Here is a 25,038-nt window from a genome sequence, read left to right on the forward strand (position 1 = left end):
TGTTCTCTCCCCATCATTTTAGTATTTGGCGAGCTGTTAGTTCGGGGTTATCCAGTACGGATGGTTTTCAGAAGGATGCCAGTGTTTTGTTGACAGCCCAGCAGTCACGCTACATACACCCCCTCCTTTCTGTCCACCTGCACCTCTCTTTCTCTCTATTCCTCTCTTTCTCTCTCTCTCTCTGAGTCATTGACAGGAGCCAGTGTTCCTGATTATGACAATTAGCTTCCTGACAGACACCTCATGCCAGGACGTGTGTGTGTAGGTTTGAATCTGGAACTTTAAAAGCCTCTAAATCTTACTTTTAAAAAGAACGAGAATTTAAGAGTTTGCTATGCATCCATCCATCCATCCATCCATCTGTCCATCCGTCCATGTGTACATAAATGCATATGTGCGTAGTGACATAGGGGGTGGACAATGGACATAAACTAAATTGCAACTGCACAAAACAAGTGCAATGCTAAAAATGTATGTTTTATGAAGTATAAAAATGAAAAGCAGGATTCAGCGGATCATTCTGTGAAGTTTGCATTTGTGGACCTATCTGGCGGTGATGAGCCTTCCTGTTGTGATAATGGCTTGTCACAGCATGGTGTGTGAGGTTGTGTGTTGGTGTGTGCGCGCACAGGAGTGTGTGCTTACAGGAACGCCTTGCTTCAGTGCAGCGTGACAACGCCAGTTTGTTGTGACACCTCTCACGGTGCAAGCTCCAGGAAGGTGTTAAAGATGAGTCGTCGATTCGTGAGTAGCGGCAGCCCGAGCTTTAGGGAGTCATCGGCACACCATTTGGTGGATTTGAAACGATGACTCTGTGTGTGTGTGTTAATGTGAGTGTACACTCAGAGAGAAAAAAAAAAAATAAGTGGGAGAAAGCAAGACAGCGAAAGAGAAGGAAGAGGTGGAGATCGTGCTGGAATTTGTCTCCCACTCAGTAACTAGCTTGTCATCAACCTCTCAACTCTGCGTTTAAGTGAGCCCGTCCCTCAGCGAACATGAAGATACACAAACTCATTCATTCAATTCAATTTAACCCATCCCTGTAATCGTCTCATTTGCAGTATCATAACACGCATTGCGTGAAAATGTCCCTTTTTCCAGTATAAATACATCCTTAAAACAACATATATATTTACTTGAAAAGCAAAATAGTGTGAGATATTAAGATATTATTTTGTAGCTTTAATTAAGGTATTGATAAAAGTTTTGCTGTTTATTAGTACTAACAACTCAATTTGGTGCACTGATGCTGAAGCAGTAAAAGTTCAGGAGTTTTAAAGATAAGATATATTAAAATATATTCTCTATTCTATTAAGATATTATCTTACCATCTTATGCAGTTTAAACTTACTTAATGTAAATGTCTTATTTTAAAACATCTTAATTGGAAAACTGGGAAAAAAAACACTAAATAAGAAAATTATTATTATTATTATTATTTTATAATGAATGAAATGAGTGACTCACAAAAAACTGTCAAAAATATGTCTTGGTCAGATTTCACCCAAAAAAAAAAAAAAAAAAAAAAATTATACTTAGAGCATAAAGAAAATGAAACATTTTTAGGCCATCGTGATATTTATTTTATGCCAATTAGGTACTTTATCCCCCAATTAATTTAATTCTCATAACTTTAATGCAAGAATTATGAAAAGCTTGTACCACTGAATAAAACATAAAAAAGTTAATTGCGACTTTTTATCTCACAATTCTGACTATTTTTCCCGCGATTGTGCATTTACATTTACATATGGCAATTCTGACTTTGTTTCTCCGAATTGCGTCATATAAAATCGCAATTGCGAGAAAAAAAGTCCTAATTTCAGATAAAAAGTCGCAATTATCTTTTAAATTTTTTTATTCAGTGGCGGAAATTTAAAAAATTTAAACCAACGGTTGGGTTTGTCCATATTTGACCCAAATATGGGTTGAAACAACCCAGCATTTTTTAGAGTGAAGCTTCCATATTGTAAATAATTGGTCATGGTAATATTTGTTTTACTCTAATCACCATTGAGAAATATTTTTATGAGAATTTGTGCCACTAAAATAATGTGCAAACATCTTAATGGTCATATAATAATATCTTCAGTGTCGTGGTGCACAATATGTTTTATTCTTTTGATTGTGGGATGAAATGTGACCTGGACATGTGGACATGTTCTTGACAGGTGTGATTCACCCATCCATGGCCTTGTTGCTGGTAATAGGAGGAGATATGTGACAACCAAGACCCCACACAGAGGTTTTAGGACCCCCTAGGGACTCTCCCATGTGCACCCGTCTCCTCAAACTCACTTTGCATACTGAATACATACAGCATTTTAAGTGTAACCCGTATGGACAGTTAGCTCCCGGATCTCTGGTGTGTGTGTGTGTGTGTGTGTGTGTGTGTGTGTGTCCTCATGCCATCATCTCTACGGCCGTAAGTCACCCCAGAACATTACTCCAGGATCCACCCCTGTTTATTTTACTGGCAAATCCAATCTTGACTCCCTCCATAACACCAGCTCTGGTGAAACAAAAGACACTCTGTCAGGTTATCTCCTGCTAACCTCCCTTCTCTCGCTCTTTTTCACTCTCCCTCTATCTTCCCCCTACCATTTTCTCTTTTCATTTTCCTACAGTGGTAATGAGATGTTTCATTATTTGCATTTCACAGCTTTTAATAGCGAGAGAATTTAGGCTAAGCCCCGGGTTGTCAGAGAGGGAGCCTCCACTGGAGACACGGCTGGCTTCAGGGCCTCCGAGGCAGTGAATAGCCCAGAAATACACTAGGACAGCGGGAAAGAGGGAGGGAAGGAGTGAGAGAAAGATGGAGGACAAAGGCCAGATAGCTCACGCTGCAAGAAGTGCCTCTGCCAGGTACAGTTTTAAGGGTTAACAGGTTAACTGCCTTTTGCCTTGGCGTGAACTTTACACACTTTTTCCAGAATCCTTTCCATTGGTTAGAGGAAAAAGTGGCTGTTTTTAAAGGGAAAGGCATAAATAATGGTGATGTGTTATGATTCTGTGATCATTCAGAGACCAATGCAGTGAGAGAAGGGCAGTGTTTCTGTAACGCACAGGCATTGCCAGCATACTTTCTGGGGAGGGAGTTTGTCGCAGTCTTTCGAAGCAGAGATGAATGGAAATGTTCACCAGGCGTTAGGGAAAAGTGTGCCAGAGCATTACTAAAGAGTAGAGATAAGGCCTTTGTGTGCCTGTGAGTTTGCATGGAAGTACGAGTGTCCAAAGTACCTGTACTTCAGTTGATAGTAAAATAGAAAAATGTTACAATAAAAATAGCTATATTCTGGGACTGTTCAGCCGCATACAAACTTTATATTAAGGATGTGTGCATTGCCAACTTAATTTTAATCATAATGGCTCTCCTGCTGTAAAAATAGCAGCGAGCCATATGAATGATGGCAAAAACTTGAGTCATGTTATGGCAATTTTTCTCATGAATGTTAATTAGTCATGCTGACACATCCAAACTTTCAAATTAAGGGTGTTTGCTTAATGGCAAAAAATGTCAAATTATTTCCGCTGTAAAGGTAGTAGTGACTCGATTCTGAAAGCTTTGCTCATGAATATTAATTGTTGTGGAATACTCAGCATTTTTAATTTTTTTTATTAAATATTTATTGTTTTAAAGGAGAACTCCGGTCAATTTTAACATTGAGCAAATTTTTTTGTAAATTTGGAGTGCTGTCAATACAGAGAACAACGACAAAAATCGGTGTTGCCTACACCGTGTTATCCTCTTTTTAAAATTTGCACCCTGTTGACTTCAATGGGGCAAGTTTTAAACCTGCTTTTAGCCTCTTAACATCCTTGATGTGTCATTACAAGTGCACAGGTCATGTGAGTGATTCCTTTAGAGTGAACGCGAGTGAATCTGACTGCAGTAGATGTGAAAGATATGAATAAAAGTGATGTTAATTCAGCCAGCGCACATACCTGTATTTACATCCTGTTTTCGGTCGAAGTCCAAAGTAATCGATTGTCGAGTTCACGCGCATATGTTTAGTTACCTATGATCACGCGCGTGAACTCGACAATCGACTAATCGGCTGGCTGAATTCACATCTACTGCAGTCAGATTCACTCGTGTTCACTCCGAAGGAATCACTCACATTGGCTCTGCACTTGTAATGACACATCAAGGATGTTAAGAGGCTAAAAGCAGGTTTAAAACTTGCCCCATTGAAGTCAACAGGGTGCAAATTTTAAAAAGAGGATAACACGGTGTAGGCAACACCGATTTTTGTCGTTGTTCTCTGTATTGACAGCACTCCAAATTTACAAAAAAATGAGCTCAATGTTAAAATTGACCGGAGTTCTCCTTTAAATGTGAAAGTACAACTTTTTATGCTGTAGTGTCAACTAAACAGCAAAAAATACAAATTATTTTATGGGAAAGACTCATGGATATGACATTAATTTCGATCTTTTTGCCATTATGTAATATCCAAACACATAAAATATCTATATTTGATATAAAGGACGTGATTAATGCATTTCCTTTTTCTGCTTGGGTGTGGAACTGTTTACTGTAGCTCAAACAGTAAAGCATGGCGCTATCAAAGATGTTGGTTTGATTCCCAGGGAACGCAGGAGCTGCTCAAAAATGTTTACTTTGAATGCAATGTAAGTCATTTTGGATAAAAGTATTGGTTACTTTGATAGTCCCCTTTAGACATTCTACACGTCAATCAACTCTCATTAGAGTATCAGTAGACCGGTTAGTTTAGGGCTGGGGTTAGTGGAATAAGTTGCTTATAAAGTTACTTATAGTTCGTAGAATGTCTAAAGTGGACCATCGAAGTAAAGTGTTTACAAATGTATAAATGTACGTGGCAGTTGTAAAAATTGCTTGAATGTTACTACAAAACTTGCCATTAGTGGGAGAGGGAATACTTGAAGTTCACCGCTAATTTTTAGCCAGCTAGCTCAGGGCAAAGTCTCAGTGAGAAGTTCAGGATGAAACCTTGCAGGACCGCAGTTTAGCAGAGAGCACTGAGGGACAAGGCCTTGATGTGAACCGGTAAACACTACAGTCTCCCTGTCCCGGTTTCACACCACTCACCCGACACTCTGACCTATCCAGCTTTCCAGCACGGACTCACCTTCACCGCTCCGGCTTAATGCTCAGGAGGAGGTAAAGGAGGACGTGGGTGGGGAGGGAAGAGGTGCTGAGCCGGGTGGAGCTGAGCGGAGGGTTAAGACTCTCAAAGCCTTTTAGATCCGCTCTTGTCACATTCTCAGTGGTGTGACAGGCTCTTGTCACCTGGGCCAGCTGGAGTCTGGCCTAAAGACAGACACGGAGATAGTGCTGCTCAGTCTATGCAGAGAGATATGGTCAAGAGAACTCTGGGATTTTGGCTTAACAAATCCAAGATTTTCTTGTTTGTATGATCATGATCATTCTGATATGCTGATCTGATGCTCAAGAAACATTTCTAATTATTATCAGTGTTGAAAACAGTTTTGCTGCTTAATATTTCTGTGGAAATCGTGATTTTCCTCCTGGAGTTTGTTAAAAAGAACAGTGTTAATTTGAAATAGAAATTTTTCGTAACATTATAAATGTCTTTACTGTCACTTTTGATCAAATGAATGGATCTGTAAAATCTAAATATCTTTGAATTATCTTTATTTTGGAAGCTTTTTTTTTTTCAGCAAATATTGAAATATGCAATTAACTGCAATATTTTTGATTAATTAGTCAGCTTATTATACAATTATTCTATTCAATTTGAATTGATTGGCAGTCTCTATTAAAACATGTAAGTGCTGAAAACACCAGCAAAATGGCAGCACATAAAGTATCTGAGATTCTGAGTTGCTCTTGCTGCAGTCAAATTAATTTCACCAAAGTCCCACATGTTATTTAGGCCTATCTATTAATCGTACCTAGAACAGATTGTGCCAAAGAACATATCGTGACTAGCTTCTACTTATCTGCTTGCTTTGAGAGTGAAATAATCAAACTTGGTATGAAACTTACCTTACTTTTATCAGTTACATTTATTTAACACTTTGGTATCACGTGTTAAAACTTTCTTTGACAGACATTGTTGGGTAATAATACAGTATAACTACATTAATGTACATTCAGAAATGCCAACTTTGTTTTATGTATTTGAATTAATATTTTAATGTATATGAACAATTTGATAAGCTTTAGATTTGCTAATTATAAGTAGTAATCATCTAGTATTTATCAACGCAGTGTATCCAAAACACCTTTTTTATCCTCCTCAGTAGCTTGTGTCTATTTATATTGCTATCCTAATAGTTATAAATAGCGAGACTAAATGCATCCACCTTTTATCCTCAGCTCATTTATCTCTGAAATTGTTGTAACACAACATTATTTTTTTTATTTCTTAGATGCTTTAAAGAGATACCCCAGCATAGCGCTTGTAATCATATTTATTTAAAGCTGCGCTTAATTCTCATTTTCTGTTTATTTTGTTTTATTTGGCTAATCTTTTAATACCAATACTCCTCGTTTAATGAGTCATTTACTCGGTCAGACCACATTTAAACAGCTGTTAGTTGAGTCAATTAATGGTTTTACCACCATCTGGAAAGCCAATTTAAGGGTACGCTTGTAGTCTTTCCCTAATTAAATGGAGCTATTTTATCATAAAACATCATAAAACTTTCATGAACTTCTGAAAAAGTTTCAAACTTGCCTTTCTTTTGAAACTTTTTCTTCTTCTTATGTGTCAGCTACAGTTGTAGCATACATTCTGTGCTATTATACAGGGCTGCACGCTTTTTGTTCCACTTTTCCTGTAGCCAGCTCTGTGAAATTGGGGATTAACCCCTCGGATAATGGCCCTGATGTCCAGTTGAGTGGTTTAAAATGACTGGCTGCCTGAGAAACACACTGACGCATACATGACTTACACCCTCTGAGCGCTCGCTGTCTCCTTCTTCCTCCCACCCTTCCTATTTCCGCCACCTCCTCGCATGTCACGACTGTCCTTCCCAGCATCATGCACAGAAACGAAAAGCAAAAGAAAGAAAGATGGCCTTGTTTCCCCCATCCCCTCCAAGAATATCAGAACCACCTCAACAAAAACAGGGAAGAGCATAGACATATATGCATGGGTGTTTGTATGAATGTGTGTGTGTTTTCTTGGCCGGAGGAACCCAGTCACTCCAGATCTGAGTTTTTGCTGGTGACAGGAACTGTAAGCGGTGGTGGCAGTCTTTAACACTCTATCCTCAGAGACTTATGTTGCTCTAGCCTCCATTCTTTGCACATTTCTTCCCTCCAATCCCATTACAGGCCTAACCCTAACCTTAACCTTACTACTACCACTTCTTACACCTTCTATTTTGGTGCGGACACAAGCTGGGCTGCGGCGAACTCAATAGTCAGGGTAGATAATATCACGATGTTGTGCTCCTGGTGGTAAAATATTGATGGATAGTGGTTATCGACCCTTATTAAAGTAATTGCTTCCAATCATGTATAATCATCTGAACTGCACTGTTAGATTATGTAGTTTTAAAGGGCTTTTTTTGGCCAATTTATCTGTGATTGTATGTAGTCGGAGAGCTTAATTCAAAGCCATCAGCCTTCTTTTGAAGAACAAGAAAGTACTGTTTTTTTAAAGTCAACATCAAAATTGACCCTATGATATCCCTGATCATCGGTCCACATTATTTCATCTGTTACATCAAAACCACTTTCACTATCCAACCAATTCCCAAAGCATAAAATCAAGGCCCGCGATTAGAAAAGCATGTAGTCTTTAATTTGATGGTTATTTCAGTGAGCGTTTATAGACATCTCAAAGTATTGTTCTGGAATCAGCCCCTCCTTGCATATATCCTTCTCCAAAAATATGAATTGTAAAATATGTTCTTGCACCTGCACGTCCGCTCAGGGCTCTGTAGGGTTCACTAAGGTAATGTGACCCTGCTGTTTCTCTTTTCACACTCTTCCTTTTTGTCATACTCTTCCTTAAGCTTCAGATCCGTCTAGTTCCAGTGAAGCAGAAAATCTGATTAGTCCGACTGCATTCTGTCTCATTCAGTGTTTAGCCGTGTTGCACGTCTGTCAATTGTGTTGTTTATGTTTATTGTTGTTTTGCACTTGATTGCCCAGATTGCCATGTAACTCAGTCGGCCAACGAAAAGATATTAATATTCATTGTTGGTTGCACAGTTGAAGTAGTTCTGAATAGTTACATGAAAAGAACTTCCTAATTTGGTGTGTCTGGGGTGCAAAGTGCCGTTATTTACTGAGCGTATCCTCATTGTCAGAGAAAAATTAATTGGTTTTGATAAAAAGATTTTCAGATGTTAGAAAATACTTCTCACCCTTATGTCATTCCAAAAACGTACCTGTATGAATTTTCTTTCTCAAGTGGAACAACAAAAGTAAAGATTGTCCTAAAAAGGACAAAACAAACCACAAAAGTATGGTTTATGTTCCTAGTCTTCTGAATACATCTGATATGTTTGTGTGAGGAAAAGTTTTTAGCTGAACTATCCCTTTACATCGGCGACATTGTTCAGTTGTTGTTCTTTAGAACAAGTCGGACTAAGGCAATCGAATCAAAAAAGCCTCAAGCGAAGCAGTTGGAGGCTAACTTAAAACTATTAAAAAGAAAAAAAAGTCACTTGTCAATGTCAGTCTCTTCTTCTTTCAGTCTTCCAAGTAAGGTGTATTTGTACAAGTGGACATGGGAGAGGCAGAGGATTGATTTGATCTTACAAGCCATCAGGTTGAGAGGAACTTTCCTAAACATGACCTGAAGTGTGCCGGCCCCGCAGCAAACGCTGCTGTCACTATAGTGAACGGGAGCTGTCACGCTGCAGCCGGCCCGATGTGAGCTGACAGCCTGAACGCTCACAAAACAAATCATGGCCCCATTTGATAACACTCCACGTCCCTGCGATTTAGCCCCAACCAGGACGGTTTCTGTGCTGCTCGTAGAGGATGCTAGTAGCCTAGTGGGGATATCTGCGTGTGTGTGAATATGTAGTGCGTGTTCTGTGGGAAGTCGCATCTCAGGCCCTGTCCCAAATGGTACACTTCATGTGGTCTTGTGGACTTACAATGGCTGCCGCGTGCATGTGTCTGTTAAGTCCACGAGAGCTTTACGTGTCCCATTTGTCATTTTAGGTTTTTGAAGGGTGCTCGCTATATGCGCCCTCGATGCGCACCTTTGCTCCGCAGCAGACTTCTACTCGGCAGTCAAAGTGGCGTTACGTCAGGAAAGTGTGGACTCAGAGGAAGATCGCGAGGGCTTAGGGACAAGGCCTCAGTGAGGTGTCAGTGAAATCATGTCTTGGCGGTTAGCAAGAGATGCTAGTGCAGGCATCTGCTGTCATGAATCAGTCTATGGGTGAATCTTACAAAGACTGGATCATATTTAATGTTAAAAAAGATCAATTAAGACAATTTTCCTGCCCAGTCCCCATTCCTGTAATGTGGAAAACTGTCTAATTCTCATTACTGTGATTTAGCTATTTGAAATTGGCATTCAATTTTAATTGAATTGCAATTCAGTGGTTGTTTGTTCAAACAGACTTAATTCAGTCTCAACTGATTGAATCAAAACCACTAATTCATTTAGGAACAAAACAAGTGACTGTATTTACAGTATAAACGAGTCATTGAATCATTCGCTCAGCCGATATCTGAATCATTCATGAATACAAGTGATTTTTGTTTGTGGAGCAAAAACAGACAAAGTCACTGGCAAAGTTTTTTCAATAATTAGGCTATGCAATTAAAAAAAAATTTTTTTATTTTTTTTTATTGCATTGCAGTAATGCATTTATTTATTTTTTAATTACTGAAGGCTACTGAGAATTGTGAGTTCATGTGTTTAACTGTCATGAAAATAATCTCATGTTGCAAAAATTGCCCTAAAAAAGGCTTGTTTTTATTTGAAATATTATTTTGTTGTTTTGGGGGTAGAATACAACCAAGACATTTTTTTGACTGTTTTTGTGAGATTCATCCCTATGCTTTTCCCCTCTTCCCAGTTGAGTGTATGTTTTGTGTTTCTCTCTCTCTTTCCTCTGTGCACATTCAAGAACAATGCATAACCTCATCTTGCTCTCCTCCCCCATCTCTCTATCTTAATGATTATAGCAGAGATGCTCAGGTGTTCACTGTTCAACCCTTTAATCATGATGTTTCTCTCTGTTCGCTTTATTAGCTGCCAAATAAAATCACCCAGTGAGTGTGTAAAGCACTTAAACACAATCATCGCCTCTCCTCTTCTCACTTTTCTCTTTTTTGTTGCTAAATTGTTTCATTTAATTACCATTTTGTGAGTTAGTTGAATAATAAAGTGGAAAATGGAGCTGCCAAACAGATAATTCATTTTTAGCGAGGAAAGGTGATGGCTGTAGTCCAGAAGACAATCAGCCTGAAGCCATCAGAGCTGGCCAATGCATGTCACCTGCTTCAGAATGGCATTTTAGTGACATTTAGTGCTTAAATGACTTTTTACAGAGATAGAAGACCTCAGTAATAACAACTCAAAGCTATGGTCAATTTCTTCTGCCAGGTTTTGTGCTGGTAGGCGTCTTTTATGGAGGCAGGTTTTCGGTGATAAGTGAGAATTCCTAGATTTTGATGCTGCGCTCCATGAAAATGCAATTCTTCTCTTGATTTAATATTAATCTTAAGGTTTCTTCGAAATGCATAAGCGGTTACCAGCAGTGTCAGGGACTGTCAATTGTCTCACTACTTAAACATCTTAAAGCTGTTTGTCACACAGATTTGGACACCTTAAAATGAAGAAATATTTCCTGATTGCCAGGCTCACATGCAATCTGCGTTTCTGCAGAATTGTGTTTTTCATTTATTAAATAATTCGACTAATTTGATAATGCTGTCAGCTTCTATTGAAGTACTCTCAGCTCCATTTAACACATTTTACCAAATACATTTCACACAATCCGGTATATTTCTTCCCAAAGTAGTGCAAAAAAAACGTGGATGAAAAGTCTGCAGATTCCTGGTTCATCTGGGCCTACTTCTTACTCTGGTTCATTGGCTGTGTTTGGATTAGCATATTATTATACTATTCTTGAAGTATGTAGTATGTATACTGTGCACAGTATGTGAATTGCCTGTTTTTATAGAATACCCGTATTGCCGAAATGTGCAGCAAACAATAGAGCACATTGCACACGATATTGTATCCCACAATGCCGTGCTCTAAATCTGACATTGCATTTCTAATGTGACAAATTAGCTGGCAGATGTTAGCTGCTATTTCTCTTTTTTGACTCTGTTAATACAAGCTCAAAACCGAATTTGCTGTATAATTTTGATTACCGCTAGCCTAGAAATCTAGACACACCCTAGCAGCAGCAACATTTATTTTGCAGCCAGGGTAGTCTAGAAACTCTCCGTTGACTTTCAGAGCTGTAAAAACCTAAATTGGGTCAGGCCAATCACAGCGCGTATAGAGTAGGCGGGGCGGGCTTAACATAATGACGACAGAGTTGCGACGGTTCCCTGCTACTTGAAAACAAAGAATGGCGGAGCTGCTGGCGAACAGTCTTTCGAATCGGCTTTGGCCGCGACTCTGGAGGACTTGGAGTTAAGTTTTTCTTTGAGAAAAGAGCAAAGAACGGCACTTAAGTCATTCTTAAAAAAGGAAGATGTGTTCGTAGTTTTGCCGGCCAGATTCAAAAGTTGAATCTATCAACTAACGTTAGCTCCGCTGTTGGGAAAACGCTCTGGTTGGTTGAAGCGCTGTCCTATTGCGTGCAGAGGGAATTTGAAAGACAGCCGTTTATCCCGCCCCTCGGATTGAGCCGTGTCTATGGTGAGTTGCCAGACCTAACATCTTGATGTAGGTCTGGCTTGCCTGGCTAGATTACCGCAGAAAATAATTTAGACTTTGAAAATAAGTGCTTTAACAAAGATATGGCCTTCATGGTGGATTACTGTATGTTTTTTGTGCTTAGTGCAAGTCAAAATGATTTTCTGTGGTTATCAGCATTATGCTGAAAATAATGTTTTGTTCAGCTTCATTTTTTAAATACATTTTCTGAAATCTTGAATTGCAAAATGCAAAATAACAGGTTTTATTTTTTTAAGATAGTGATACCTGGATACCATTCACATGGAACATAATGTGGTCATAATGTGTGAAAACAATGTGCCATACTACTGTTTAAAATGTTTATTAATGCCAACTGTTTTACAGTAATCTACAAAGTGTATACTAGTGTAAGCTGTAGGAACTTGTGGTCTATTTCCTGCATCTACTGCAACTGTGCTAACCAGGGTTTCTGTATTGTATGTTGTCTTCCGCCAGACTCTGTTCAGGAGAAGCAGCCACCCGTTAGTCCAATGAATAACCGGAAGGAAGACATGGAGATCACGTCGCACTACCGGCAGCTCCTGCGGGAGCTGAACGAGCAGCGGCAGCACGGCATCCTGTGCGACGTGTGTGTGATCGTGGAGGGCAAGATCTTCAAGGCGCACAAGAACGTGTTGCTGGGCAGCAGCCGCTACTTCAAGACACTTTATTGCCAGGTGAAGAAGGTTTCAGAGCAGCAGGCCACCATCACGCACCTGGACATTGTCACGGCCCAAGGTTTCAAGACCATCCTTGACTTCATGTACTCTGCCCACTTGGCGCTCACAAGCAAGAATGTGATCGAGGTGATGTCGGCCGCCAGCTACCTTCAAATGACCGACATAGTGCAGGCATGTCACGGCTTTATCAAGGCAGCGCTAGACATCAGCATTCGCTCAGAGCTCGCAGATGAACTAGCGGATATTGAGATGGGCAACGTGGTGAGCTCTATTGGAGGCGGGGCTGGGCCTGGTGTGGGCGGAGCCTCGGAGGCACTGGCGTCCATGATCTCGGCCCGCAGCTCCTCGCCGTGGTTGGCCAGGCGCACTAGCCCGGCAAATTCATCTGGAGACTCAGCCATCGCTAGCTGCCATGAGGGCGGTAGCAACTACGGCAAAGAGGACCAGGAACCCAAAAGCCATGAGAGCCAGGAGGATGCTTGTTTGCAGCCCCTGTGGCCTGCTGATTACCGGTCTGTCCAGGTCAAAGAGGAGCAGGTCTCCCCCTCCAATCTGCAAGACGGGGCTGGCCGAGGGGCACAAGGCACACCCGGAGAGCAAGGTGGAAGAGGAGAGGGGGGCTGGCAACCCCCTGGCTCGGGCCGCAGGAAGAACCGTAAGAACAAGGACACAGTCAGGCATATAACCCAACAGAATGAAGGGGACAGTCGGACAGCTTCTCCGTTACCGTCCATGCTCTCCACCCCTGGCTGGAGCTACGGCAACCAGGACATTCCAGGTAGGATTGCTGAATTGGTTGCTTTATTGCTTACTTTATTAGTATCATTATATCACATTCACTGGAAAACATTTGACAACATCATTGAGCCGATTGTTTACCTTTTAATGAAAGTATGTTAGGTCTTGCAGAAGGGACTTGCTCTGCATCTGAATATGCATGCTTCCCTACTATATAATACGCTCTTAAAAATACATTTTTTTTTTTGCCATCTACGGTTCCATGAAGAACCTTAAACATCCATCGAATCTTTCCATTCCATCCAACATAGGTTTTTTTAAAGTGGAAAAAGATTCCACTATTTAATAAAACGTTCTTCACATTAAGAAAAAAGGCTATTTTAGGCTATTAACTGTTCCCAAAATGGTTCTTTAATGGCATTGCTGTTAAAAAAGCCTTTTTGAACCTTTATTTTTAAGAGTGTAGGTGAAAAACAAAACATGAAATGAGTAATATGTCCACATTTGTAGTATTCATAAAACAGTAGGCGAAAAGTACCCAGGTGACCACCTACTTCCGGCGAGATTCTGAAGTGCGCATCCAATGGACACTTTACTATCCCATGAGGCCACGGGAGAGGATTTGTTAATGGCAGTACTACTGACGCTGTAGGTGGCAGATGTAGTACATCCGGATTACATTCATACTATGTGCAACATACATTCACAAAGCTCATTCCTCAACAAATGTAGTGCTTTTTCAGACAGTATGCGATTTTGGACGCAACTTTATCACATGCAAGCACTGCCTCGTCGATTCCCGTGAGAGTCAGATCTTCTGGAATACTTTACCACCGTGTTTGATTGTATAATTCAAACCTAGATAGAAATAGAACTCTGATGAAGATGAAAATTATTGTTGTAACACTAATAGTATAGCAGCATGACAAACTACAGATTGAGGTGGGGAATTTGGGGTTGAAAAAACTAATTTCCTCATTAACTTCGGAAAGACACATGGGACGCGAGGCAGCCTCATCAACCTAAAAACAAAATCCGTGCTGAGGAACAGATCACGCTAGCAAGCGGGGAAGAGGCCCTACCTGTCTCAGATACAGTTGCTTATAGGTATGTAGATCATTAAAAGTGTGGCAGCTCTAATCTCTGGTGTATTTGTGCAGGCCGACTGTGAAATGGGCACACACACACTTTAAGAAAACAGGATAATTGAATTGACCTTGGTGGCAGAATGAGGATTAAATTGTAAGTGTGTGTGCGAGTGTGTTGGGATGGGGGGGTGCCCCAAGGTCTTCTGAAGTGTGGAGAAGAAGGGATAAAGTGAAGGAGAGAGGGAGGGGAATTCGCGGAGATCTGCATCAGCTTAGCGCGAGTTTACCTACTTAACTCTCGAGGCACTCTCTCATCCTCTCTGTTTGCCAGCCCTGCTACCTGGGGCTCCAACAGAAATAACTGCGCTTGCTGACCCAACCCCACAGATCAAATATCAAGTGCAAGACTCCACACATCTAAGTACACACCGGCTCTCTGTGCTGCGTACAAACACATGCTCGCAAAAGTCACGCCCATTCCTTTGTGTGCAACATAAATAGTACAAATTTATATTCCTCACGCATTGGCCTCTATAAGCCAAACTAATATTCTAGTCAAGCTTTTGAGGTCAATTTAATTACGTTGTAAATGGAATGGAAACATTTTCAGATCTAAAATCATCCCTCTTAACCGTGTGTAAATCTCAGTCCGCTAAGGAACCGAGGACTTGCAAAACGGCAAATTGCTTTGGATGTCATTTGATAATATGGGCCATATCTCGATGCTCAGTGAAGATGAGAAAATTGTTTGGTACACATTACATGCTCAGGCTTGGACGAGTCAGATCAGGGTGAGAGAAAGAGGACTTGTTTTGCGAAAGCCTTCATGCCCTGCTTCGGGTTTTGGACTCGGCTGTAATTTTCCTACTGAATTAGTAGATGTTTGAGGACTTGAGGCAGACAGGTTTGTCCTCAAAACCCAAAACGTAGCCGCTAACAAAGTGCTAGGTTTTTTGTAGCTCCATATGTTTTTTTTTGTTTAAACTAGGGATGTCCCGATCAGTTTTTTTTTTTTTTTTTTTTAAAGCTGCAGATAAAAATAAACACTAAATAAATTACTTCCGAGTGATTCTTTACAAAAGTGCGCATCAAATATTAGGGGTGGAACGGATCGCAGTTGATCCGTGATCCGTACGGATTAGGCCCCCCGGTTCGGCACGCATGTGATTCGCGGATTAACAGCTAAATTTAACCATCACAGAGTGAAAGTTAATAATTTGGATGTGTTTTGTCTTGCCAATTTACACATTCAAACAATTTTAAACGTGGAAGAAGAGGCGAAAGTCGGGAAGCACCTGCTGAGAGAGAGAGAGAGAAAGAGAGAGAGGGGCGCAAATACCGAATTGATTCCTCTTTCGTGTTTCCTTGGTCCTAAAGTGACAGCAGACACCTAATATTTCTACTGTTGTCTGTGTCATTAATGTTAATAAAACAAAGATAAAACTGTATTTAATTTCTGCAGTGAACAAATAGTGTTATTTTACATTTGTAATTTGTGTAGTTGGTCTTATTTTATTACTGACTGTTCACTTATTTTAAATAATGTGTGAACTTTATCAGTTCGGCTAGTAGTTTTTGATGTAGTATCGAAGAACTAGAAGAAGGATCGAGATTAGGACAGCCAATACCAATCAGTAAAAAAAAAAGAAGCTTAATCGGCCCCAATACCTATCCTTGAGATCGTCTCGGGGCATCCCTACTTTAAACCTAACTCAGTCAGTTGCATAATGTAGGGGTTTCACTGATTAGGTGATTAGTTCTTTCACTCGTCATTGCTTTTATGTATTACATGACATCAGTTGTGCTAATCTGTATTAGTTATAGAACCCATGACATTTGCTTTCTATAATGACCTGTAACGACCATATGCATTTCAAGCTGCATGACAGTTGCATTCAACAAAGCATATTATGAGCAAACTTGGTTGGTGTGATAACCATGTTAAACGGTGAGGCTGCATATGCATTGTGTGTCAGACATGCTACATACTGCTAAAAACTTTGTGAAAGGCCTATTTCTTCTACATACGTTTTAATTATAAATTCTATATTTAATTAATAAATAAGTAATTTTGAGAAAAGTTACCTGTATTTACTTTTTATGAAGTACTTATTTCTCATTGTGACTTTGAATGACTGTAGAGAGTAAACAAAGATTATTTATTTTTGTGTATTTTATCACCCACCTGTTATATTTCACATAAGCATGTTGAGATGAATAGAAGCTTTAGAGCTTCAGTAATTAGTAGGACTCTATAAATGCCTTCATACGTGATTTCAGCTTCCATGCAGTCCGTGTCTGTGTTGATGTCCAGTCACCAGGTAGTTTTCCCAGATTTGGTTAAAGGGCACAGGAAGTGTCTAGTTGCAGGGGTAATGGTTTGCACGGTAAAGGGTGCTGTTTGCTGACAACACTAAATGGGATCTCAGGATGCTGATGTCCAAGTTGCATTGTGCACAGACTAATGGTTTTAAGAAGCTTGTAATTGGTGGTTGGCATGTTTATAGAACTGTATATCCGAATTACCATGCTCTTGGTATGACGTTCTGGCTAACAGCAGGATATCACTCAACCTGCATTTTGAAAAGTGTGTATGTGTGTGTGGCCTGGTAAACTCTACAGTATGGGGAAACAATTTCCCAACAAACGGGGACATTTTTTGGTCCCCATGAAGAAAACAGCTTATAAATCATACTAAGTGATGTTTTTGGAAAATATAAAAATGCAGAAAGTTTTGTGTGATGGGTAGAAGTAAGGTTAGTATAAGGGGATTGAATATACAGTTTGTACAGTATAAAAATCCTTATGTCTATGAAAAGTCCCCATAAAACATGAAAACACTTGTTTGTGTGTGTGTTTGTGTGTGTGTGTGTGTGGATATGGTTTTTAACATGATTAAGCAGCCAAGACCAAAAAAGACAGTCAGGACTGCGTTGTAAAGCTTCTAGCGGTTTCTCTGGTCTTCTAAAAAACGTAATCACTTTATTTATCTCAATTCTTATTGATACTGTTTTCTGCATAAATGTTGTAAGATAAGAACCAGAAAAATGCCAATGGGCTGATTTGCATACTCATTCTTCTTTGCATACAGTATGTCCTTGGGTTTCAAATGCGCCCTTTTGTTTAGGGCTCTGTTGAATGGATTGGCCATGACTGGACATTCCCTTTCGGAGCATCTTACTGACCGATGGCAAACACAGGGCATCAAGCCATCACAGTTCCAGAGAGGGGATGTGAGGTTGCACTGGATGTTTAGCAGGTGTTTGGTGTTGAAAGGGTGTTGAAGCTGGATGCAGAATATGCAGGCGTCAAAATGGACGTGTTTCCCGAAATGCAGATTCTGAAACTTTGAAGAAACGTCATAATATTACAATCAATATGTTTCTGTTTGTTTGTTTGCATTCTGCTAAGTTTAAATGAGATGTACACTTCTACATGTTTCTAGGCTACACGTCAAACCAGGATATGCTAGGTGATTATTCTTACATTAAAGGCATACTATGCAGTTTCCGTTTTCCTCAAACAGCGACCCCTAGAGTCGCTGTGGAATACTTGTATTTAACGTTAGTGTCGTAAATACCACTCTGCAGTCTTCCGACCGCGCTTTCTTCGTTTTCTTCGTTGACTCTGCCATGATTCACGTCTGAAATGCGTGCTAGTGTCTTCCATAGAGGCTGCTTCATATGTTGTTGATGTATGTGACGTCGTGCCGTAAAGCAAGTCGTGATTCTCGCGAGATTTGGCGGGGCGCCACCTCTCAAACCAGCATTTCTGATTTTGCCAGTGGCGTTCCCCCCCCCCCCCCCGCTAAACTACGAGTTTGTTTACCATCGAAATGATTTCGAAGCTGTTATATTAAGGTACAAATCTTGCCTAGTGTGCCTTTAATGTCGTAGGGCCCTATGAAATCTGTTTTATTTTTTTCCCCAAATTCCATGTTTTCCATTACATTTTTCCGGATTCCATTTTAAGGGTTACTTCAATCATAATAATCATGTGCGGTGTCCTCTTATAGTGAGACGGTAGATGGTGAAAAACCAATAAGCCATTCGTGGTTGAGTAAGTGTAGTAGATGAAACTGCGCCGCTCATTCACACAGAGACACACAAACGGAGATGTAAATATTTAGTCAGCACATTAGGAGCATACATAACTGTTGTACCGGTACTTAATGTGCATTACTGTGGCAGGAACAAGGGGGCGGTAGAGTTACCCTCAAATGTCAGTGCCATTTAAATGTGTTGCTTATGTATTGCTTTCTGAACTAAATCATAACACTTACATTTCTTTGAACTCATACAATTTAATCTGTACGTTTTCCTATGATATGCTTACACTGAGTTTCTAAAAACAATACGTTTCCGAATTCATCTGAAATCGCCACCTCGTAAAATAGTTATGGGTTGTAAATGGCACATGAAATCAAGCTTCAGTAGCTAGAAGTGTTTTCAACTTTCATTTATTTGTGTAAGGTAAAGTTAAGCAACCTGAAGTGTTTGTGAGAGGAGCAATGCCGCTATCAAAGATGCATGTGTTCATTTCTTTGTTGTCATAGTGCTCATCTTTCTTCTTATCATCCTACAGTTATTTGTTGTATAGTAGTTGTATCAGTTTGTCCCCACCCATCTACATGTGGTATGATCACGTTACTCATTGTCAGGAGTGTGAAATGTGAATGTAGAAACTCAACGCTCTTCCGAAAGCCAGACCACTCCTTTGATCGAGCAGCCACGCTCTTCACTTACAAACAAACACACTGTGGTTGTTACACAGACCTGAGTCACAGCTCCCTGTCTCACAGTCTCTTAAAACAACAATCCTTTTTGTGCTAGTAGACTTTCCATAGCCTGAGTCTAATGCTAGAGGCTACGACAGTATATACATTAGCATTAGCATTAGCACTCGCTTTTCAGGTCACAAAATTACCACCAAAGAGTGAAGTTTCAGAAGGAAATTTACCCATGTGTCTGATGTGATGTCATGGTATCTGTGTGAAAGTGGCTTGTTCATTTCAGGGTTGTTCATGTCTCAGGTTTACTCCCTGTTGAAGAGGGGGGTTTCTGTGGTTGACCGTGTCTGTGAACTTCACGCTATCTTTTGGGGGAATTTTTGACGCTGCTCAGGAAATGGTCACTGAAACTCTATTTTAGATTGTCTTTTCATGTGCAAGGATATCGCTTGATCAGAAAGATACTAGGAAAATGAGAAGAAGATCATCTTGGCTTTCCCCTTCCACAAGACAAAATGCCCATGTTTAGGTCATTCATTCGTTTTTCAAAAGTTGTACTGTAAATGTGCTATTCTGGTTTTAAATTGTGAATCTTCATCAGAAGAGAAGTGGTTTTTTTTTTTCAGGTATCTGTGTTTATTTGCGTACAGATGCACATGTGGCCATTGTGTGCTTGTATGTGATTTCAGAGTGTTTGTGTGAAGAAAACACACACACACTTCTGGTTTACTGTCTTTGTTGGGACTCTACATAGACGTAGACGGGTTTTTTACTGTACAAACTGTATTCTCTCCCCTTAAACTAACTGTACCCCTAAACCTTCGCATCACAGATGGTCCCCATGAGTCAGTGCACAGGTTGAAGTCCCCACCAACACACACACACACACACACACACACACACACACACACACGCACAGAGTTATACAAACATTTGTGTAATATTCATGCATTCATTCACTTATTCATGTTTTCACTGGTCACTCAGTCCTCGGTACTAATTCATACTAATTCATTCATTCATTCATTCATTCATTCATTCACTCACTCACTCACTCACTCACTAATTCATTTATTTATTTGTTCACTTATTCTCATTTGTCTATTTACGTAATTTACTCGCACTCATTCCACTCACTCATTCATTTGTTCACTCACTCACTCACTCACTAATTTATTCACTCACTGACTCACTTTTTCATTCTTGCTGACTCATTCATTCATTCATTCATTCATTCATTTACACACTCATTGGCTTACTCATTAATTCGCTCACTCACTCATTCATTCACTCATTCACTGACTCATTCATTCATTTTATGCACTCCACTCATCATTCATTCATTTACTGACTCATTCATTCATTTGTTCATTCATTTTATTCACTTATGCACCTTCCACTCATCTTTCACTCACTCTTTCAATCATTCGCTCAATCTTTTGTTCATTCATTCATTATTCACGTAATGCCCTTCAAATGTGTCTTCATCACACTCTTAGTCTTTTACCCAGCTCATCAGCTTTATCTCTCTGTTTTTACACTCACTCTCAGTTCCCTCGTTCTGGGTCTCTATAGTCTAAAGGTGTGCGCTTGAAATAATGAGAGTGAGGCCCCTTTAACCCCCATCCTCTTACCACTCTCCCCATAGTATTTACACCTCATTAAACCTGAAATAGCTTTAATATTTAAAACATCGTGAACAGATCTCAACCCTCCCACCCTGAACACCTCTGGATTTTCCCCTCCCTCGTCGCATTCTCCCAGTTTAAGAATCTACTTTCATATTTCCTCCCTCTGCAATAAAACTAAAATAGATTATATATTTCACAAGTTGAACTTTTACAGAAGAAGTTTGGCAGTCTCTCTTCCCAACCCTTTTTCTTTCTTTCTTTCTTTCTTTCTTTCTTTCTTTCTTTCTTTCTTTCTTTCTTTCTTTCTTTCTTTCTTTCTTTCTTTCTTTCTTTCTTTCTTTCTTTCTTTCTTTCGCCTTTACTCACTCCTTATAGCAAGTTTTTTTTATGTTTGGTTCAGTTTTCCTTCTCCCTCTCATCTGATGTGCCTCCTTATTTTCTTTTGATTGAGACTCTCCATCCCACCAGATGACCTTCACAACGCTCTTCTCTCTCTTTCTTTCTCTTGTTTCTCTCTCTCCCTCTGTCTCCCCCATGGCATTCTGGGTTGCCCCTCAATGTAGCTGAATGCTTGTTTGTTCTGGGGTAAGGCGTCATGTCGGACTGTCAGACAGAGTTCTTGTGTTCTGCCTCGTTCTATGCTATTCTGTCGCCTCTCTCTTCAGTCTCCCTCTGTTCCTCCCTCGCTAGAACAAGTCTTCAACTACAGTAAGGTGAAAACAGGCCAACGTTATTAGGTATTAATTGACCAGGTAGCGTTTTTAACGTTTAGTTTAAGTACTAATAGTGGTCAAAGGAATCCAGAGTCTTTGGTTAAAGAGCCAATCTTTTCTTAGGTTTTGTCTCTAAAATGTAAATTAATTTTAAAATAGTTGTGTTGATGGTAACCTAACATTGTGTGGGTCTCATATGCATCATTTATAGACAATGCAAATCTCAAAATAGTTTAGACATGACATGAAAAAGTTTTGCGGTCAGATTTTATTGGTGATGTGATAAATGCAATAAACATAAGCTTAGCAAACAGTTTTGGAGATTTGGGACTTTCCTTTTTCATGTACTACTTGGAACAATTGGACAATAGCTGCCCCAGGGAGTTACCAAGATGGCCACCAAGTCAGCTGTTTGCCTGATTCTGAAAGGGAATTTTTTGTTTTGTTTTGTATTTTTCAACCTAATGTCAGTTTACTGCTTGTGTGACACACTGTTAATTACCACAGTCAATAATTTCTCAAACATTTCAGACAATAATCACTTAAAGTGTTGTGAGTATATAGCAGGAAATTATCTTTGTTCTTTGTTGTTGGTCAGTTTATAATTTATCTAACCTTTGTGTGTTCTTTTTTTTGTTGGTCAGGTTTCAGGTTCACAAACTGCATTTAGGTCTCTTCCCACTGTCCTTGTCTCTCTTTCGCTCTCTCTGCTTGGAAATGACATGTCTGTCACTCCTCCACACCTCCCACCTATGTGTCTCAGTGTCAGTGTCTTTGAAAGTGAACACTCTGGACTTTATCATAGGCAGAAAAATCCAGACTTCCTTGTGGTGGAGTTCCCTCCTGCTTCAGTTCTCTGGTCTCTGAGTACCTACCCCTCCCAGAATCCTTTACACATGCACTATATATAGACACTTTGGCCTCTAAAACCAAGAGGTGCCTCAAGCCAGGACACACCACGGTGCCTCGGCTTTGGCCAATGAAGATGACGATGAAAGCAAAGTCATTTTCCAAAACGTCAGCACCCCCTGCCCTTGTAGCAGAATGCCTGAGCTGCTCGGCAGATCGCAGGTCTGCCCCTTCCCCACACTTGAGTTGGGTTAGTCAGTAACAAATGTAGCCCAGTGCCCACCTCTGCCATCCGGGCTCCATCCCAATCCCATGGGGCAACAAATAGCAGTGTTTCCCCACAGGATTTTGTGAAACTGGGGTGGGTGGACCTTGTTCCTTCTAGGGGTGTCCGGGGGTATGGCCCCCCCAGGAAGAACATTTTGTACATTTTGAAGTTATGTTCATCAATCTGGTTCCCTTTGAGAGTTCAGAATTAAGAGCTTTTTTCCGATACCTCAAAAACTTCTGTGATATGATTACAATACAATTTTATTCAGGGGTATATTGATCGATATGTCGATGTTATGATATTATGTGCCTATTTTACACAACCAGTTACATATTTATTTAACTCACAAATGCAACCAAAATATATAACATGAACATTTATCTGAAAATTGCACATCATGTACGCACTTTATTTTATTTTTTTATAATAAAGAAAAATAAATCAAGTCACACATGAGATCAGTAATCTGATGACAGCTTATGACATGACATCAGTCAAGAAAGTCTTTCAGGCTTCTGTGATAAAATGTGCAATCTGTAAAATCTAGTCCTCATTAGGAAACAACAAAAATGAGGTACTCCAGTTGTATAACAAATACATTCATTTAGAAAAATAAATGACAAAAACAAATTGCAAAAATAAAGCACAAAGAGAAGCGAAAGAGAACTCAATTCAGTTTTTGCGCACTTGAGTTTATCTTCTTTCACATCTTCTTGCGCTTGAATGATTCAATTGGCAAGGCTTAAAAACACGTGCAAATGACAAACTTTCGTGACGATGCAACACTGGCCCGATTGGGACAGTGACAGTTCCGTCAACTGTCCCACGCCATCAGGCAGTCCTTATTGTAAAGCTTTGGCAGGCGAGTTTAAACGAGAATGCACACGAGAATGTGGAGAGTGTAAATAAAGGTGCCTCTGAAACGAATATATATGCGATTTTACGCATTGCATTGATAATACCATTAGACATTTGATCGATGCGTCGATCCATATCGAAAAGCACCAGCACTTGTTTGGAATCAGTCCAAATCAAGCCCCACCCACAACAAATATTTCCTTACATTAACCAGTTTAAGGGAAAACAATGCCCATCTGGCTTATTGGAAAATAATAGACATCTTGAGAGGAACACAATGAGACAAGCCTCTTAGTATCGTGGTGGGCTGTTTAATGAAGGATAATCCCTCTAATCACAATACATAGGGTGGGGGAAAGTGCTTTGCTCTCGCCGCTCGCCTTCAGAATTTCCGGATGCCGTGGGGGTTACAGGGATTGTCCTGCTATTATTCAAAAGTTATTTTTGTGTTTCTTACCTTTTTAATGGAGAGGGCCTGTCCACACTTGTGACAGACATGTTGTGATCAGTTTAATTGTATTTAGAGACTGGAGAAAGCTTGAAGCATTGGATGGATAGGAATGCATAAAGATCCATTTTGAGAGTGTGAAAAATGATGGATCAGTTTGAAATCAGCCAGGAATGTGGCAAATTGGGTTTTTCAAAGCACAGGTTGACCCGTTGGACTCCTGGACTCTTTGAAATTTCACTGATCAATAGATGCCGTCCAATCCTGATCCTGGAGGGACAATATCCAGCAGGGTTTGGCCTTGTCCACACTGAGGCGGCGTTTTTGTCCTGCGAAAACTGAGCTTTTTGAAAACATGGGAGCAGTTGTGTTTTAGACCAAACATATAATGGTGACTGAGTGCGACCTGCATGTATCAGTGAATATTTTGTTAAATAAAATGATCCTGCCAGAAGAATAGCATGAGAATGTTAAGATGTCTGTTCCATCTGTATCATCTGAGGTAAATCTATAGTTTTCTGAAGTTTCAATGTGGATGAGAAACTTTTGGAAAATGCTTGAAAAAGCTAGTGTGGACAGAGAACATTTTGAAACGAAAATGGATCTGGATTAATGTAGACATAGCCTTTAGCTCTATCACTTATTAAACACACCTGAACCAGCTAATCAAAGTCTTCGGGATCAGTAGAAACTTCCATGCAGGTGTGATTGAGCTAAACCCTGCAGGAAAGTAGCCCTCCAGGAGCAGTATTGGACACCCCTGTGTTACAGCAAGAGTTTTAACTTTTGGTCGGATGTAGCATTCATAGAAAATCCTTGCAGGTTTCCTTTACGTCACTAATTTCCAACTGTTCCACAAACTCTCCAATAGTAGACATTTTGGAGGTTTATCTTATCTAACCCAATCATTTCAGATCTTAGGGTCTCATGTAACAAGTTGATGAGTTTGTTTGATCAAGGAGACATCCCAAATGTGTCCTGTTGGGGAGCTTCCAGGAACAGGGTTGGAGACCACTGCTCTGTGTCCTTGAGATGCACTATCACAAGGAGTGTCCAATCTTTCTCCCCGTTTCCTGCAGGATAGCTCCAATCGGATAGCTCCAATTAAACATAACTGAACTAGCTAATCATGGTTTTCAGGATTACTAGAAACTTCTAGGCAATTGTGTTGGAGCTAAATTCT

General features: G+C 40.0%; 1 protein-coding gene across 3 annotated transcripts in view; it reads left to right on the plus strand.

Moving 5' to 3' along the window:
* zbtb46 (zinc finger and BTB domain containing 46) overlaps window positions 1-25,038 on the plus strand; it is a 75,885-nt gene that overhangs the window by 12,435 nt on the left and 38,412 nt on the right. For all 3 annotated transcript variants that reach the window (XM_079849795.1, XM_079849796.1, XM_079849794.1), the window contains exon 2: window positions 12,307-13,308. In XM_079849795.1, coding sequence (XP_079705921.1) covers window positions 12,342-13,308 — 967 coding nt within the window. In that variant the 5' untranslated portion in view covers window positions 12,307-12,341. The remainder of the gene's footprint in view (window positions 1-12,306; window positions 13,309-25,038) is intronic.

Source organism: Squalius cephalus (assembly GCF_949319135.1).
Source record: "Squalius cephalus genome assembly, chromosome: 18".
NCBI classification, from domain to species: Eukaryota; Metazoa; Chordata; class Actinopteri; order Cypriniformes; family Leuciscidae; genus Squalius; species Squalius cephalus.